This window comes from Oculina patagonica, chromosome 4 (assembly GCF_052425735.1).
Source record: "Oculina patagonica isolate OP01 chromosome 4, crgOcupat, whole genome shotgun sequence".
NCBI classification, from domain to species: domain Eukaryota; kingdom Metazoa; phylum Cnidaria; class Anthozoa; order Scleractinia; family Oculinidae; genus Oculina; species Oculina patagonica.
Genome location: NC_135761.1, coordinates 47,691,964 through 47,712,003, shown reverse-complemented (window position 1 = coordinate 47,712,003; position 20,040 = coordinate 47,691,964). Strand labels below are relative to the sequence as shown.

General features: G+C 37.7%; 1 protein-coding gene and 1 non-coding gene across 2 annotated transcripts; both read right to left on the bottom strand.

The window, feature by feature from the left end:
• Positions 1 to 3,301: 3,301 nt before the first annotated feature.
• Positions 3,302 to 3,375, bottom strand: Trnag-gcc (transfer RNA glycine (anticodon GCC)). The gene has a single exon. It is a non-coding gene; the product is annotated as a tRNA-Gly (tRNA).
• Positions 3,376 to 4,576: 1,201 nt separating this feature from the next.
• On the bottom strand, positions 4,577 to 19,579 carry LOC144652521 (uncharacterized). The gene is made up of 14 exons (XM_078512549.1): positions 19,481 to 19,579; positions 15,609 to 15,693; positions 14,334 to 14,659; positions 12,916 to 13,057; positions 12,029 to 12,354; positions 11,381 to 11,525; positions 10,871 to 11,049; positions 10,398 to 10,541; positions 9,522 to 9,669; positions 7,681 to 8,009; positions 7,074 to 7,215; positions 6,310 to 6,635; positions 5,798 to 5,941; positions 4,577 to 4,724 (listed from the first exon to the last, which is right to left on the bottom strand). Exons 1-14 carry the CDS (start codon positions 19,556 to 19,558, stop codon positions 4,716 to 4,718), a joined length of 2,523 nt encoding a protein of 840 aa, XP_078368675.1. The 5' UTR covers positions 19,559 to 19,579; the 3' UTR covers positions 4,577 to 4,715.
• Between the last annotated feature and the right edge of the window lie 461 nt (positions 19,580 to 20,040).

Sequence of the window (20,040 nt, the reverse complement as noted above, 5' to 3'; positions counted from 1 at the left end):
AAAAAACGAAAATAATACCTTCCCAAATTATAGTTTCAAGCGAACCAATTTTATATTAAACTTAATGAAATGCCCCCCCCCCTTACAAGATCCCAAACAAAAAGCAGCATTTTCAAGACCTCGGTGACAGTTTTTCACTATACGGACCTCCCAGCCACGTAGGGGCCAAACCACCCCCCAAATGTTTCATGAAACCTAATTTTGGTTATTTTCAACATTAATTTACTAAACTTGTGGTGTTAGCTCAAATTGATGTCCACTTCATTTTAAGCTGAAGAATTTCTCAAAATTTCACATAGTGACGTCACAAAGGATGACGTCACAAAAACCAGTAAAGTAAAATTTTGAATTATTATTTAAAAAGTGTCTCATCTGGAAGTGGGTATCAAGGGGAGTAAAACACTGAAAACCGTTCATCGCTGCGATTTTTTGTTCCCGAATTATGGCCAGTTAAAAACAGATCAGTGTTCCCCCCGGAACTATAGGTTTCCATACTTTCTTTGTAAAAGTTATGTCCTTGGTATTTTTTTGTCAGTTTTTTTCCAGCTGAGCTGGTATTTTGGTAAAAGAGACTTCTTACTGTCCCTAAAAATCGTATGGTTTTAGTTTTTCCACTTTTGCCTCCAGGACAATAATATGGCAAAGGAATTATTGGTCACGTGACCTTTTATTACGTCACAAATCTGCTTTTATGCTTCCAGGCCAGTTACAAAAAATATTTTTTTCATAATTTTCTTTTCCCTTCTACTTTCTGCATTTAATACAACCAATGTGTAATGTCAATTGCACTACTATTAAGAAAAAAGGCAGTCAAATTTAGCTTTATTACCGAAGGGGGGAGGTCCCATTTATTGACTTTAAATTTTTCCAACTTTAAAATGTCATATCTCACCCAGTATTTGCCGTATGTACATACTGTTTTCGGTTTTCAACTTCTCTTGATGCGCTCTATCTTAAACAGTAGAAAAATTGAAACAATTCCAAACTTTAATTTTAAGAAAATATTACGTCATCAGTTATGACGTCATATAGTGACAAGTTCTACAAACAAGTCTTTCAAAATGATTGGCATGTTGTCTTATATTAACCTACCAAGTTTCGCAAGCATGCGATCAACATCAACAAAGTTATTAAAAATCTCACCAAATACCCAATTTTAGATGAAACATTTGGGGGGTGGTTTGGCCCCTACGTGAGCCGGCAAATAACATATACTTGTTATATAAACATCAGTGAAATACCAGGAAATCTTTCGCGCGAAAAAATCATATTTTCACACGTGAAAATAACATGTTATTTTCACATGTGAAGATTTCGATTTCGAAACATTTTCCGACAAGTTTGCCCTGTTTCAATGCTGAATCAGCCAAAGTAAATCGATATTAAGTCGAAACATCTTCGGATCTTCCTCGACAATCTTCGGATATCTTCGGAAATTTTTGGAAAAGTTCGGAAAATGTTCGGAAACATTCGTACGACCTTCATTTTGCAAATTTTCAGAAATCTTCGGAAAATGGTCGGCAATCTTCGGAAAATCGTCAAAAACATCGTAATTAGTAGGTTTATAAAATAAACAGAATATAAGATATGAAATTTATCTTCTCATGTTCAAATAGATATCCCACTCGTTCGCTGCGCTCACTCGTGAGATATTGATTTAAACACTCGAAGATAAATTTCATATCTCCGCGCTACCATGTAATATCATCTGTTTACTACCTGCTTGTTTCTGTGCGTGGGTCACTGTGAGAATAACTCAAAGAAAACCCAAAATCTTCCTAGCTGCCATCAGTTAAATCTAGCTGATAGTCTAGAATCAATAAAAGAAATAACGCTGAGTCTTCCTCTACTGTTGCGAGATTTATGATAAGGTTTTTACACCTTTCAAAGGGTGTCAATTTGGCTCTTCCAATCGGAATCGAAGACGTGTTGAAGGCCGTTGTTACTCTCGCGCTAACATAATGTTTCCCTTTTTTGCCGCCAATTAAAGGAACGACATGGCCGTTTTATTGATTACTGATTTTCGCTACATGTAAGATGTATTGTGTAAGAAAATGTTGTCTAACATCAAGAAAATCAGATGTTTGCTTATCTCAAAAACCTAATGTATAAATTGGACTTTGGTGCCGTGACGAGGTTGGTGACGTAGTGGATGTCTAGCTTGTGTATAATTTCACGTTTTCGGAAATGTGAAAAGCTTCGAACTGCTGCTGCGACCGTTGTTCCCTTAATTTTAAACAACAAAAACTGCATGCAATCGTTACTGTTTTTGCAAGTTCAGATAGCAACAACAAAGCGAAAACAAAATAAAATTTATCAAATACACGCCACTAAATAGAACTGGGCCTCCCACACTCCTTTTTAATTGGACAATTTTCTGTTAATTAGCAATAATATTAATCTTTGACAAATGACGTATCTTGTCTAACTTTTATGACATTGAGTTTTATTCAGCTGTACGTCTTTAAGACATGTTCTCTTTAATTGCATGTGAATCAGCACGTTATTGCCTCAATAAGAGCGATATGAAAACGAAATGTAAAACATAACAGATTTTAGATTGTTTAGGCTTATTTCGTTCTAATTAAAGGAGTCAGAAAATGTTTTTTAAAGCTTTTTTTACGCTAAAAATGCTGTTTGCTGCTGGGAAAAATGGTTAAGTTCGCTTGATCAGAGATTTTTATGTTCTGGGCGATGATTGACACATCAAAATTATAGTTTTAGTGGTCCATTATCCTCTGTTTATTATTGCCATGGCTTGCATTAGAAAGGTGGCACGTAGAGTTTAAACGGTATTATTAAATTTTAGATAGCTTTGTTCCTTCTTTTAGTACAACAGTCGGCTTCAGTGAAAAGTCGGTTCTTATGCATTCACTTTAATTTACTCAGTCAAGCACTTCAATTCCCCCCACCTGATACTGAAACTTTATTTACCCTATATCTGTATCTATCAACTTTATTGGTCTTAAAATTTTACAAATAAAAGAAAAAGAAAAGGACCAAAGTGTTAGGCGTGAGCCGTGTTAGGGCTCTAGCAAGTATATGCTAATGAAACCGAGAATTTCACAGTATACAACACAATGCGCAAAGATAGACCACAGCACCGGGAACTCCGTGCCCAACTCTTTTCGATAAGTGTGTGGGTTCTTTAACGTCCCCTGTTGATTATAACACCGAAGATGCAGGAGACGGGGCCTACGGTTTATCGTCGTTATCCGAGAAGACATAGAATATCTAACCATTTGCAGATGTCATTGCAAAGGCAGCACGTTCTCCTCAGTTATTTTAAGACCCTGAGTGTTGGTCCGGTCTGGGACTCGAACCCGAGACCTCCCGCACGGCAGTCCGGCGCTCTACCAACTGAGCTAACCGGTCGGCGGTAAACGGCTTCTGATGTCACGATTTCCGAAATGTCTCAAACAAACTTCTGGGTGAGGCTCTTGACTTGATTTCTAATAGTTCTGAACAGCGTTTGAGTCATTCGTTAAATCTTTCCTTAGGTTTCAAATGGAAATGGTCTCAATGTAAAACACTAATAGCGGAGCTCCCAAGCGGCCCGAAGGGCAGCAGAGCAGAGCCCCATAATCATAATGCAGACATAGAAAAGTTGCATAGAAACAGGAGAGCCATGCACTTCATTTATCATGGTCATCATGGCTAGCGGCATGGTTTGCAAGCGCGTGCGCCCAACAACGGCGATGACGCGCAACATGGCGCCCATACTCCATACTTTTATTATTAATGTCAGCTTCCATCTTTGATACTGGACATTCATATTATGGTCAATTGGCAGCTGTCAAAACACGATATCCGCTAACCAGGATCACATGTCCATATCGCGGGCTCAAGCGTAAAACTCATTTTAGTATTTTAACATCCTATTTATCGAGTTATGGAGCACGCGGGAAGTTTGGAGAGCACGAAAGGAAACTCTAGAATTGGACACTTCCCTTCCTTAAGTCTTAAAATATCATGCCTTGTGGCAACACTCCATCGTGCGGCACTTATACGAGGGCGGCACTTATTTGAGGGCGGCACTTATTCCAGGGAGACGCTTTTTTGAGGGCGGCACTTATTTGAGGGCGGCACTTTTTTAAAATTGGGACACCACTAAGAACTATTCTTTTACAGTAATTTAAAATGGCGTCTATTTATTGTATTTCAGTATTCGTCTCTTGCTGAAGGGAGAATTGGCGCTAGCTGGCCTGACAAAGTTTGCGGCCTCGCAACATTTACATAACTACGTATTTTATGAATGTTGGATAGAAAAACTAATGGGAAAGCGGTAAAGAATCATTTTAAACTGCAATGTATCAATTTTGATGAAAAGAAATGCCCAAGTTTGTTTTAGAGTTGCGTTAAGGTGCTGTTTTTAGTTCAACGGAATTCCTAGAATAAGCGCGCCATTGGGGCTGTGTCGCTAATTTGGAAGCAGCGCTTGTTATCTTTTGTTTTCAAATGCGGCGCTTATTTCAGTGAATAAAGTAATTAGAAAATGCTATATAGGGCAGTACAGAAGAAACTACGAATAATAAAGAGCACGAGTTACAACTAAGATGCAAAGACATTACAACCGTTTTGAGTTGAAAAGCTCTTTATTCTACACGGTACGAACTTGAAGACGTAAGAAACAAATCCCCTACAACTACACCATGTGCTTCAAGTTGCTGCACCGTTTCCCGTCTGTAAGGCGCCTTGTTGAGCTTTTCTCTTCCTCAGATGCCCTGAAAAAAGTATTACATTAGAATTGTTGACTTGTCGTGTCTTTATTAACCTTTAAATAAGTTAACAAAATCTCTCTAATTTCTGTATTCCCACGTCTAACCACCCTCCTTATTATAGTAAACGTAAGACTCGCATCTTCAAGGAAACTAAAACAAAAAAATTATTCATTATCATGCTGATTTAATTGTTTACGCCTACTTTAAGATGTTGTTGGTGGTGTAAATGTAAAGTTACAACCGTCTGTGTCAGTTCACGCACAAGTATTGTCATCAAGTAAAAATTGCTATATTTAGAATGAAAGAACATCAGCTAAAGCTGGTTTTCATGCGGGTCCTCTCTCCAGGTCGACGGAAATTAAATATGGGAATGTTGGTTTTTCAGGAGGGAGAAAAACCGGAAAACCCGGAGAAAAACCCTCGGAGCAAGGACGAGAACTATTAACAAACTCAACCCACATAAGACGCCGGGTCCGAAAATCGAACCCGGGCCACATTGGTGGGAGGCGCAGTGCTCTCACCACTTGCTCCCTCAAGAGCTGTGTTAGCTTTTTTCAATCATGCAGGGAACTACAAAGAATAAATCAAACTTAACGCTTTGACATAACTGATCCTTGCATTACGTATGTTACACGTGAACCTAGTAAATGACTTTCTTCATAGGCGTACGGGCCGGGGGGGCAGGGGGGCTGCAGCCCCCCCAAATTTGGGGCAACTCAGATTTTTTGGGCAGCAAGAGAAATTTGGCCAAAAATTTAGCCGTTAGGCGTAAAAAATGGAAAATTTTAACCGTTAGCCGCAAAATGTGTTAACCGTAAAAATCGGTCAGTGATTATAAATAACCCAAACTAGTTCACTTTATCGTCCCAAAAATGGTCCAAAGACCTAAAATACGTTTTTCAATAATGGAAATTGATTTTTAACTATTAAACACAATGAAAATTAACTTTTAACTTCTGTAAACCGTAATGGAAATAAATTAACCGTTAGCCGTAAAAAGGCCAAAATTTTAACCGTTAACCGTAAAAGACCCCACCCCATTGAGACCCTCATCGTGCGGTTCTATCCACTCTTACCTTAATAGGGCAGCCATACAACTCAGCGCGCATGCTGATATGGCCGTACCATTTCAACGGATGGATTCGGACAAAACGCGCATGGAATGGCGGGAAGATTTTGTGAACAACCATGGTGTCTCGATCAAAGTTGCCCCGAAAAATCTAAAATGCAAAGTGAAAATGGATAAAATTTCTAATATATTATGAATGGATTTATGTAAAATAGCATCAGCATACTAATAAGTTATCCTAGTAGATTTGGATCGAATAGTTTGAACCCGGTTCAAAAGGGATTATAACAACGCTTTACTCCCAAAATAGGCCCGTCTACAATATTTGCCAGAAAATACTAAATGTAGTTACGTGAAAAAATACATTTAACTCGATTGATTGTTAAATTAAATGGGCCAGTTTTTTACAATCTTTCTTCCTTGGGAAAATACAAGTTTATTGCTACTATGTTCATGAATACCCTAAAAGAGGTCGAAAATGAGCCAGAGGTGATTAACCAAAGTTAAAATTGTGATTACCTTCTTTTTACCGCGCACCGTGTACTTAACCCAGAAGGAACCTGTAAGGCTGTAAGACAGCCAGTAACTGGTTACCCACTGAGAAGCATCTTGCCTTCCTTGTGTCGCTACTTTGGTAACGGTTGTGGGAGTTACAAGATCGATCTGTAGCCATTGGTTGACGTCATTCTTCTTGACACACCAGGCTCCTGCATTGCCTGAAGCAGCCACCAGGTTTAAACGGCCAAGTTTTGCAGCGTGATTATTGTCGTTAATAGTTGAAGCGGTCATGGCACTGTCTTGAATTCTGCCATCTTCCATTCCAAGGGACATTGAGCAATGATAGCCTTTGGAATAAATGTTATCATCATAAACACAAGAACGTGTTGACCATTGATGGAACCCTCGAGCCAAGTGGTCCATGCTGCCGGAGCTTATCCCGGTTTCGATAGCATTAAGCGTTTGTGATCATTATGAGATCTCAAAGATCTTGGTGCAGATGTAATGATGTAATGATACATTAAAATGCTCAACTGTCAATTTACAGAAAATTGCAGAAGTAAGGTCGCATTTCTCGCACTAAATAGATTTTAACGGCATACCGTACAAGTAATATCTTTTCTTGAAAGTCAAAAAGAAAACTGCCTTGTCCGAGCTAGCGCTAGCTAGGTGAAAAACTGGTAACTGTTTTCTAGAATGAACAGCAAAGATTCCGGAAACTTCTCCAAAAATCTTGAAAATTACATCAATCGGCCTGTTTGTATATTATACAATATTTTAATCACCTTCCTGGCAGCCGTATACCTCTGCTCTCATGCAGATGTGACCATTCCATGTCTTGGGGTGGAATCTAAGATACTTAGCTTGAATTGGTGAATGAAGAGAATGATAAACTGGAGTGTTGCGGTCAATGGTACCTCCAAAAACCTGATAAATGAATAACACTTGAATCATTTTTTTTACGAGTAAACACAGTTTAAAACTCATTCACGTAATTTATGTTGTTGTGCCCCTGCACAAGGTCGGTTATCATATTTATTTTTGCCTTCTTCAAAAAGCAAAGGCATGATAATCTGCACTCTGCTCTCATGTAACGTGAGCTTTTTAACCCTTTGCGGCTGATAAAAGGGGGTCATGAGTTCAAATCTCACTGTAGCCTTGACAAATTTTTGCTGCTAAAAAAATCAATACCTTAGATCATTTGTACCCTGGGAAGATCGCTTTGTTCATTTTCATGTTTCAACTTCAGCCCACATATATATCCTTTACATCCTTTACATATATTCACTACGTCAAAAGGCACTGTATCGTTTTTAGGGCCATCCCGAGTTCTATTTTCATATTTCCTAAAAGACAAATCAAAACGACGTCAAACCGGAAAGCTTTTCATACCTTAATATGTCCATCAACGAGTCTGTACCAGGACCAGTGAGAACCATCCACACTGTACGACAAACTGTAGCTCATCACCCAATTGTCACCGTCATACCTTCCCTGAGTAGCCACTTTGCTCACTGTGGTTTCCCGCCCAAAGTAAACTTGCAGCCATTCTTTACCATTGTTAGTGCGCGTGCACCAGGCGCCGAGCTTACCCGAGGCTGGGATCGTATTAAGGCGAGAACGCTGTGGAATGAATCTGGCGTCATGATACGTAGATGCTGATAATGCATTGTCAGGAAGGTGACTGCTCTCCATCCCCAGCGGAAGAAAACAACTGCGGGCTGTAAAAGAAAAGGAAAACCCATTACCGTTTAGTTTATTTTTCTTTTGGTTTGCGATTTTTGCCTATGGGAAACATATATCTGACTGCCAAGTACGGTTTTAAACGCGTCCAACGAGAACTGCGTACTTATACCCGTTTTGTGTTACCTGTCATTCGGGGATACCGTCTAGCATTAAGATTTGTTTCACCTTTTAAGGAAAACAATACTTGAAAGTACTCTTTTTCAATGCTTTCCTTTTCTCAAACCCGGAGACCTTTTTGGCTAAATGTTACCAGTTAATAATTCTCGGCCTTCTTGTCCCCGACAGGACGAAGAGGTTGAGTGAGTGAATAATTTCCGGTGATTAGCCATCAGGATTAAGTAATTTACTTTGTTTATATTTTTGTCAGTGTGTTTTTTTGTTCGTTCTTATTTTGCTCCTTTATTTTGTTTTCGATTTAACCTTTGTTTGTTGTTATAATTTCCACCTGTTAGTTTTCACCGTTCGTATAAATACTGAAGAATAGAATTGTGTTCTGCGGCTGAAGCTTAGTAATCCCCAGAAAATCTCTTTTCCCCGTTCTAGAAAGTTGATGTGTGGATTCCATTTTTCCTAATTTGTCAATGTTTTAAACCAAACATTGATGCTTTATCCGAAACGCAAATACCAGTGATACTGTCCCTTTGTAAGCTTAGAACAACGAGCTTTGGCCTTAGTTCTTTTTCATACTTCTCAGTTAAACAATGGAGTGCGTTACCTGACTGTATTAGAACATGTGACTTTACGGAGTTTAAAAGGAGGATTCTGGAAATGACTTTTGTTTAGACACATTTAATATTATTTTCACATTCTACATTTTACATTTACACATATTTTTATTTATTTTTTCTTGAAGATATTAGGTACAATATAAATACTTATTAAAAGCTACTCTAAAATTCGAGAGGAAAAAAGTGTATGTATGTATGTATGTATGTATGTATGTATGTATGTATGTATGTATGTATGTATGTATGTATGTATGTATGTATGTATGTATGTATGTATGTATGTATGTATGTATGTATGTATGTATGTATGTATGTATGTATGTATGTATGTATGTGTGTATGTATGTATACGGGGTTGTCACTCATTAATGTGAGTTTTCTAGTGTCTCTCTTAGAATAAATTATACTTGACACTTTATAGAACGGGCTACTGTAATTTGAATTCCAACAGATCCTCGCAATGCTAAACTATGCAATCAGGCTTCTTATGTCAAAAATGTAAGCTGCAGTTGGATAACAGCCATTTCACGCAAAATTTGCCAGCTACTTTTATTTATGTTACTTTGTAAGCAAAATATAGAAAATTCATGAAAATTATTTAAGACCATCTTGCGAAACGTCGTCGCTTTTGCATTCATTTCGTGCCATTTATTTTAGGGAGCTGACTCAAATTGAATTGCCAACACAATCTTAATTCGTTAGTTGGAACGTCTTTTGCCCTGAAATGATAGAGGAAAGGAAAGAAGTCAATTACTTTACCTTCTTTGCACCCATAAATCTCTACTCGGATCGAGATGTGACCAACCCAAGCTTTAGGATGGAAACGAATGCTTCTGGCAAAAACCCGAGTGTCCGGACTAAAGAAATGTTTTACGACTGTTGTCTTGTCGCTGTTGCCGAGGAAAGTCTGCGGAAGAAATCAATCAATCAATCGTTCAATTAAGTCAATCAAACAAATCAACCAGTCAGTCAGTGAATCAGCCAGTTGGTCGGCCAGCTAACCAACCAGCCAGCCAGTCAGTTAGTAAGTCACTCTGTCAGTTTAGTCCGCTCGTCCCTCGGGCGGCCTTTGAGTCAGTCCGTAAGTCAGTCAGCCAGCCAGCCAGTCGGTCATTTAGTCAGTCAGTCAGTCAGTCAGCCAGTCAGTCAGTCAGTCAGTCAGTCAGTTGGTCAGTCAGTCAGTCAGTCAGTCAGCCAGTCAGTCAGCCAGTTGGTCAGTCAGTCAGCCAGCCAGCCAGTCGGTCATTTCGTCAGTCAGTCAGTCAGTCAGTCAGTCAGTCAGTTGGTCAGTCAGTCAGTCAGCCAGTCAGTCAGCCAGTTGGTCAGTCAGTCAGCCAGCCAGCCAGTCGGTCATTTAGTCAGTCAGTCAGTCAGTCAGTCAGTCAGTCAGTCAGCCAGTCTGTCTCAGTCAGTCGGTCACGCAGACTCAGACTTGCTTTGATCCTTGTAAAGTCACTACACAGATGACTAAAAAGTCTACAATGTCGGTCACTTTACCCTATCAAATCCACTTTGACCACAAAAACTAAATGCAGTTAAAGTCATAATTGCCATACATTAAAATAAAAAATTAACACAAAATGGAAACAGGTACTTGAGAAATGGTATTTCTATGACTCTTTCATTTTCCTTTACCTTGATTTGGCTGTTTTCCCGGATGTAAACCCAATTGAAGTCGTCTGCGGTGTAAGCCAATGAGAAACTTGTCACCCATTGATTGGCATCATTCCGACCCTGAGTGGCCACACCTCTTATATTGTACAAACGGCCCAGTTTTACCTGAAATGAAAAGCATCTCTGGTCTCTATTTTTTTTTTTGAAAGATGTCTTAAGTTTACAGGCTTTAAAGGATTAAGAAATCTTATCATGTGGAAAGTACTTTGCATCATATTCCATTTTTACACGTACAAAAATTTCCCGCCATGCACGACTATCCCATTTTCTTTTTTTAACGGGGATTTTCCCGGCAAAACCAAATTGGTTATGGACTTTTGCTAGCATGGCCTCTAGCATAGCATTTACAACCCAAACTACATGATGCGGAAAAAGGTTCTCAACTACAAAGATCATTTTTCACTTTCAAGTTAACTACACAATCTTAATCATACCCGAAGCCACTGATTGCCATCATTTTTAGCAGCAGCCCAACAATATTTGCCGCCACTTGGTATCAAGTTAAGCCTGCCTCTGTTTGGAAGGAAGCCGGAACTGGCTGATGATGAGGCTGTGAACGCTTCATCTGGAAGTCTACCATCCTCCGCACCAACAGGCATCAAGCAGGTCTTTACTGGATAAAAATCAAACCAAAAATTTTTTCAAAACAAATAGAATATTTCTCGAATGAGAACTTTTTTCCGCAACTCTCCTTACACGATAATTTCAAGGGCTCTTTAAAGAAACCCACCAGTAAAATCCGACAACAAATATTTTACTTTGTGCATAGCAAAGTAAAATATTCAGCACCACTTTCACCTTTTTTCTTGCCCAATACAGTATTACAGATTGCAGGGCTTTTTTCAACATACACAGTCCTTTGATAATAACCCATTTTGGCAGCCATGCAATTACGTTTGCAGCTGGCAAGGTTAGGTACAATAAAGCTTATTAGGATACTTAACCACTTCGGCAACCATACAGTTCAGCTCTCAGACAAGGTCCATTGTGGTTGTTAGTCTTCGGATGAAAGCGAATGTAGCGTGCCTCGATGTGAGGTTTCAGGGAGTGTGTAATGACAGTGTTCCTGTCAGTATTCCCAGCAAACACCTAGAATAACAATACCTTACAGTTGAACAAATTCTGATAAATTCAGGCATAAACCAGCCTTGACTATGCCATAGAATAATACCTCTCCCTAAAAGTAAACTTTTTCCTTTAAGTTACGTTCGCAAGCCGATAATGACCGGAGTTGAAATTACAATTGTCAGATGTGACAAAAGCTACTTAGAAAAGAAAAGTACACGTGGTTCATCATTTTTACGAGTTTTGTTTGTTTATTGAATATTATAATACTTTTTTCACTCTGATCTACCAAAAAGTTTACTTATTTATTTTCTGTAGTAAAAAGCAGTTGTTAAATGTTCATCTTTTTATGATTGGGCAGTTTAATGCCAGTCCCAGTTTTTTATCTTCCTTTGTTGTTTTATTGTTATTTTTGTTGTTGTTTTATTTATGGGAAATTGGTAGTCTTAAGTTCTTTAACTTTTGTAGTAAGTAAACAAATAATTTAAGAACGACGCTAATTGGGAGTTTTAGAAAGGTTAGCTTACCTTCTCTGCAGCACGTTGTTTGTAGGCAGTCCAGTGCATTCCATCCACACTGTAGGACAGTGTGTAAGTTGTAACTCTGTCCTCACTGTTGTAACGGCCTTGGGTTGCCACTTTTGTCACTGCAGTGATTTCTCCCAAGTCTATCTGAAGCCACTGATTAGTACTTTTTGCTTTTGGACACCAGGTACCTTCATGCTTGCCATCAGACAAAATGTTCAGTCTTGCAAGTGAGGGTCGGTGCCTGTTGTCATAACTACCAGAAGCAGTAAACGCACTGTCAGAGATCCTTTTGTCTTCCAAACCAAGTGACACTGAACAACTGTGAACTAAAACCGAGAATAATGCAAGGTCTTCTTTCAATCAACTATGCGCAGACCCTCTCTAATAAGCAAATCTGCGACAGCTGATAGTGTATATAGCTTACGCAATGTGTTTAAAACGAACTATATGTCAATTATATAAAGAATGTGACAAAATGTAACAAAAAGTGGCACATAACCAACTGGACTTTTTTTTTTGAAGAAAATCATTGTTTATTTGTCTTTGTGCTTTGATTAGATCATGACCACGTCATTTTTCTCTTATCTTTAGCTGTTAGACTAAAACACTTAATTGGACAACCTCAGGCTGGTTTCAGGTTAGCTGTCCTACTGCATAATTTTATATCACCAAGTGTGAAATTCGCCATCAGGTCAGTTACAAAATATGCCAAAACTACCAGTAATGAACAAAATCATTTTTCCTCTAAAATGTTAAAATGATGACGGTTAATACACCCCAGTGAATCTTCTGAATAGCTGTAAAGAAAGATTTATCTTGAATCCCTGATGAGACCAACATCAATCAGTTTACGATCTGTAGGGGAATCATAGGATTCATACACATACCATTTCTACAGCCAAATACCTCCGCCCTCATAGAAGTGTGTCCCTTGTAGCTCTTAGGATGGAACCGAATGAGCCGAGCATTGAATGGTGTTACAAGCAGATATTCAACAACTGTGTTTTGATCGTTGTTAGCAGGAAAAACCTAAAGGCAATAATTAATTTAGCATTTATATTTTCAGCATTTATATATCACCAAGTGTGAAATTCGCCATCAGGTCAGTTACAAAATATGCCAAAACTACCAGTAATGAACAAAATCATTTTTTTCTCTAAAATGTTAAAATGATGACGGTTAATACACCCCAGTGAATCTTCTGAATAGCTGTAAAGAAAGATTTCTCTTGAATCCCTGATGATTTATCTTGAATCCCTGATGGGATCATTTGGGGTAGCTATACAGCTTAACCTCCATCCTAGCATCAGCACTGCACTGATGAGGCCCAGAAGGCCGAAACAGTACTGTCTGCAGTTAGATATAGCTCTTTGGCATTACAAAGCTTTGCTTTCATGTCCAAATTGAGCACTCTACTAGGATGAGTCATTGCCGCTAACATTGCGCATGCTCACTAGTTTTTCTAGTTTGAGCACTCTGGCATGGCTTAGATGATACTACAAGTGTGGGATCATTTGGGATAGCTATACAGCTTAACCTCCAACCTAGCATCAGCACTGCACTGATGAGGCCCAGAAGGCCGAAACAGTACTGTCTGCAGTTATATTGTATTTTATATATTCCATTATCTATACATTCCTTGCACTAGTAGTACTGTTGTACTTACACACCAGAGAAAAGAGGATCAGACCTTTAACATTCAAATCACCATCACTGGGAACTACCTTGCCTAATCTTTTTGAACAATATAATTCTTTTATTGTTATAATGTCCGTACTAATGATAGGAGGCAAGGTGTAGGGGACTAGGCCAACAGCTAAGAACGTTGACCATCTATACTGTGAAATTTTCCTTACACACAGCCAGCATGATTTTACCAGATGTGTTACGCTTTTACTAGTTTTATTAGTAAAATATTATGCAGTTCAGTCTGTTTTTTTTTTAATTAGAACTTATTATAACCATTATAACCTTGCGTGTGCAGCACCAAGTAATTGTATGTAAATTTGTTTCTGGATTTAATTTAGTTCTTTAATTTTTCACAATGAGACGTCTGTTCTAGTTATTGGTAAGAAATCTGTTCCATTTCATGGCGAGACACCCATTCTAGTTCTTGGTGAGACGTCTGTTCTAATTATAGAATCTTTGCACAAACAAAAATTACCTATTTTACTAAAACCACAACTTTTTTAAAAGTTGTCAAGAAATTTTCATTTTATGTAAACATCTCTTACGGGTAGACTTGGTGTGTAGCTTCTGTAAATAAACTCGATGGATGTTTTTATTAAAGACCTCTTTTCCTTACCCATGTTACACTGTTTTCCTTGTACTCGGCCCAGTGCATTCCGTCCACACTATAAGAGAGAGTGTACTTCGTTACCCAATTGTTAGCGCCTTGCTGTCCTTGTGTGGCCACTTTAGTCACGTGCACCAGTTCCCCAAAGTCTATTTGTAGCCACTGTTTGCCGTCATTGGTTTTTGCTCCCCAGGCTCCATATCCTTTACTATCAGAATGTATGTTTAACCTGGAACGCGCTGGAAAATATTTGGAATTGTAACTGGAAGAAGCAGAAAATGCGCCATCTGGCACGTGACCATTTTCCAAACCAAGAGGAAGGGCACAGCGGTAAACTGAAAAAGAATGAATTGCGTTTATTTTTGTTTATTTTTTGGTTTATATAACTGTCGTAATGATTCTAGTTAAAAATGTAAATAACGTCATAAAATATTACCATTTATAACCCAATCATTATTTTTTGTGCGCGCTCATTGGACAAAACGCATCACGTGGTACAAAATCGGAAGACGGGTATCAGCGAATAATAATTATACCCCGTCCGATTTGATATCCGTCGCCGGATTTTGTAGGCAAGCACAAAACAAACGAATGAAGCCATGTTATTTAATTCTAATGAATCACAGAGTTAAAAAGTCACGTAAACCAATCAACTTACATTTGTTTTAACCAAAGTTACGCCGGGTTTATTACGTAGGTTTTTTCCTATAAATTTACTGGCGATAAAGCGCGTTGTAGAAATCAATTGGAGGGTTATAAAATAAATAAACCCCTTTCTGGCTTGCTAGTATATTGGAGGATAATGCCCTTGGCTGAAAGATTGTCCTCAAAATTTTACAGTTGCCCTCGAAGCTTCGCTTCTCGGCCAACTGTTCATTTTTCGACAATCTTTAAGCCTTGGGCATTATCCTCCAATATACCAGTCGCCTGAAGGGGTTTATTTACTAAATAGTTCCCTCAATTAAGTCAACTTCCTCTTCTTTTAATATTAGAGCAGCATAAAATTATGTTTCGTACATTTTTACACAACTACATCATCACCGACAGGTGTCGTTATATACAACACTGAAAACTCAAGAAGCAAAATTTTAAAGCTGACTGCAAGTATACCTTCACGTTTAGTTCAAATAGCATTTAAGGTCAGGCAAATATAACTAAGATTATTAAAAATCCCTAGGTCAATTAAAAAAAGTTAGCAATCTGTAAAAGTGTCCACAAATTACTACAAATTGCTATTGTGACCTGAACTTCGGAAAATCAGATCTGCATTCTCAGGCTGCTTACCTAACAAAGGGTTGGTATAAATACTTCTTTTCTGAAGTGACAGCTGTTTGCCTGGTTGGAGGTTTTCATCAGTGATGCTATGAAACTGAGAAAAGAAGGAAAGAAAAAAGACTTTTTGTGAGTGCGCCGTGAATGATTCTGTTAAATATTCCCAATTTTCGGTTTTCAATGTAGGCTTTTAAGCCAAGAAATTAGACTCCCTTAAGGTGGCTGAATACAGTTTTTACGTGGCTCAAAAGCCCGCGCTACGATTTTCTGCCTGACGTCAATATTGCTCGCGCGGGCTAAAATCGCGCTGGGAACTCTAAACAAAACGAAAAAGAGTTCCAGCTCTTTTGTGGCGCTTGACCAAATTTGTATACAAGAGAAAACTTCAAAATACTTTCAGATAGGTCTTTAAACCTGGGAGGGGAAACAATACGACAAAAAAGGTGGATAAACAACCGACAGAGAAGTTCTAATTCTGTCTTTCATAATCGCTCGCGACGCATGGCGTCATATTAGCGCGCGCTCGCACACGCAATTCGATTCTCTTCGGAGGTCGTAAAAGCCAGATTTTGATCCAGATTTTCTCGAAAACCTACCGTACAACCTATTATGAAACTTTCACACTTAATTTTAAGGGGTGAACCACGTCCACAGCCAAAATTAAAAAAAAAGTGTAAGACAGATTTTTAGCTATTTTTAAAATCAGCAAAATATCACTTATTTCTTTTTTGTGAAAAATCTGTCTTACAGATTTTTCTATTATTTTGCATGAATGTTTAATCAGAGCCAATGTCTAATTTCTGAAATTTTGAAGTAGAGTCATACGGGTAGATTTTGAGCAAAACGCCGTTTAATCTACTAGTGCCAGTCCCCTCTTAAGCACTCGGCCGTTCATTTTAGCTGTTTATTAGCATTTTTACTTTCCAAATATCGCATATGATGGTTTTAGGATGTAACAAACAGTAAAAAGAGAAAGATAAAACTTTTCTGGAGATTCTACAAGAAAGTTTAAAGTTGGACTGATTTTCCCTCTCAAAACTGTATTAGGCCACCTTAAATTCTTTTTCGATAATCCGCTGAATTGTTCGCACAAGTGTTTTTTTCAGTGACTAAAGGATTGTTCAAACTAACAGAAAATCATTAAAAAACTGACCCTCTACCAAAATCAAAAATCTGCTAAATGTGAAAGAAAGATTTTTCTGTTATAAGAGTTAAGCTATTTTTGTTTTGCAAAAATTTGACGAGGATCTAATGGCACTGAATTTTCAAACAAATAGTTTTTTCCAGTGTTCTCTCAACATTTTCTGTTTGTTACAATCGAAACAAAAATGTTGAAAAACTCTTAACAAAAAGCAACCATAATCATTAAATTTAGATTTATGTTGACACAACAGTTGCCTATTTTACGTTGTCGAAACCAAAAAATGAGGATACATCATCATAAACCAGCATTTATATTAGGGGGTTGAGGGTTTTCAAGCGATGTTTGTGTGTAAGAGCTTCCAAACAATAGAGATAGCAACGAAACTATTTGTCACTATAAAGTCACTAGCCACTATGAAGAGGAAAGTTAAAGAACACAACGCCCGTCAGGTGTTATATAAATACTAAGCTTTGGGATGTCTTTATTAAGCTTCGTTGTATCTATCTTCCTGTTTTCAGAGGGAGGAGAGGACCCTGGTTCAACACTCCAAACAACAAATTGGATGCCCCCCCCACCAAGTAAACAATATATTTCATGTCCTGACTTGTTACAAATTAATTTTTACAGCACTATTCTTGGAGAGGAAACGTGACTTGACGAAATTGAGCAAAAGAGAACGTTTTCGGATTTCAGTTGTTTTCCTTTTTGTAAAGAAACGCTTTTTACACTATAATAGCCTCAAAACCAGATATACTCATCTCAAGACAAAATCTCATCAAGAAAGAAAGAAAATTTAGAAAAAAAACTTGAATTCTACGCTACACACTCTGAAACGGTGCCAAAAATGATCAGTAAATTCAATATCTTTATTGACTTTTACATACAAGAAAAAAGGAATCATTTCGATTTTAGCTAAATGCACGACCGAAGCAGAAAAACTCTCTTCTTGAGACCTTTTAGCTGATAAAACTTATAATAAAAACTTATTTTTCTATCATAGAATTGTCGAAGACCGATCAAAACTTCTCTCTTTTCACGTTATTACATTTTGTATTCGATTTGAACCTAAATTTCACGTTGCCACCTGACTTATCTATATATTTCTCTAACAAATTAAGCATTTGACGTTAGTGCTCCAGTTTCATGTACGAAAGAAAGCTTGCGATGCGGATCTTTTTTGTACGATTTCGTTGTGAAAAAAACAGAGAATTACTCGCAATATGAAGAAAATCATACCTTTGGAGAAGTTTCTTCCGCTTGAGAGAGCAATATCACCGATGCGACGAGAAAAATCTTAACCAAGAAGCAAGTCATCCTGAAAGTTGCCTTGAAGTCCTTCCTTTAACAGAAACTTGAGAGAATGACAAAGGTCTCCGGAGAAAAACTTAACTTTGAATGAATTATTTTATTGTTTGGAAAACTCGAAAAATCTCGTACAATATTTGCAGTCCTATTGTTTTTGATAGTACACACAACAAATGACCGAGGGATAGAAGGGTAGGAAAAGAAGATCAGGGGAGTAGGGAATATACCTCAAGGCATGTCAAGGAACGCATTTGAAAAAGGTAGATAGTTGTTTTGAATCCCTAAAGATTTTAAAGCTGATTAGTCAGATTGAGGTCTTTACATTTGGGTAGGATTATTTCCACACTAGTAAAATATCTGAGTATTATAGAAAATCTTTACTTGTTTCCATCTGTCTGTTTTCAGGGTGATGGGGGGACCCTGGGTCAACACGTCAAACAACAAACAGGACGACACCCCCCCCCCCTTCCAAATAAACAATATCTTTCATGTCCTGACTTGTTACAATTTTACATCACTATTCTTGGAGAGGAAACGTAACTTGATAAAATTGAGCAAAAAAGAACGTTTTCGGTTTTCAGCCGGTTTTCCTTTTGTAAAAATCGTTTTCTGAACTATAAATGCCCCAAAACCAGTTATACTTTACTCAAGACAAAATCTCATAAAGAAAGTTATCTGAAGGAAGGAAATAAAGAGCAACATGCATTCAACGAAACAAACGCAGAAAGTTCTGAAACGGCGCCAGAAATGATCGCTAAAAGTCAAGTATTATTATTCACAAGATAAAAGGTGGATGTTTTTATCGAGATGATAATTCTGAAATCCGTACAATACAGAAAATCTAGTAGGATTACTTCAATTTTATCTTTCTCTCTTTCAGCTGAATGCACAACCGAAGCAGAAAAATTTTCTTTCTTGACACCTTTTTAGCTGATAAAACTAATAACATAATTTTTTTTTTAGCAGAAAGAAGGCGGGGACTGATCAAAACTTCTCTTTTCGCGTTACTACAGTTGTTCGATAATACTCTAAATTTCACGCAGCCGACTGCTTTATCTATTTCTCTAACAAATTAAACTTTTGAATTTAGTGTTCCAGTTTTATGTTTGATCAGGTTTGAAAGAAAGCTTGCGGGAAAAACTCTCTTCTTGAGACCTTTTAGATGATAAAACTAATAAAACGAACTTCTTGTATTAGCAGAGAAATGTCGGGGACTGATAAAATTTTTCCTTTTCTCGTTACGATGTTTTCATTTGATCCTAAATTTCACGTTGCCGACTGTTTTATCTATTTCTCGAACAAGTTAAACCTTTGAATTTAAGTGCTCCAGTTTTTAGGGTGAAAGAAAGCTTGCGATGTGGATCTTTTTGTTCGATTTCTTTGGACAAAAGAAAAAAAAAACAGAGCACAACGCACAATATGAAGAAGATCATACCTTTGAAGAAGTTTCTTCTGCTTGAGACAGCAATATCGCCAATGCGACGATAAAAATCTTAACCAAGAAAAAAGTCATCCTGAAAGTCTTTGAAGTCCTTTCCTTAACAGAAACTCGAGGGAATGACAAAGGTCTCCGGAGAAGAACATCACTTTGAATGAATTATCCTATTGTCTTGGAAGACTCGAAAAATCTCGTACAATATTTGCAGTCCTATTGTTTTTGAACGGACGCACAACAAATTACCGATGGATAGAAGGGTAGGAAAAGAAGGTCAGGGGAGTGGGGAATAAACCGAAAAGAAATGTCAAGGAACACAAAAAAAAGTAGGTAGTTGTTTTGAATCCCTAAAGATTTTACAGCTGATTTAGTCAGATTGCTATCTTTACATTTTGGTAGGATTCTTCGATCCCACACTAATAGAAATCGAATCACTGTGTTTAAAATAGAATTAATTTCAGCGAAAAAGTTGTCAACAGCAACCCTTCCCCTCAAAGTTCGATGGTAAATATACTCTATAGAACTCTATACTCTCACACTTTAATACCGTTATTAGTTTT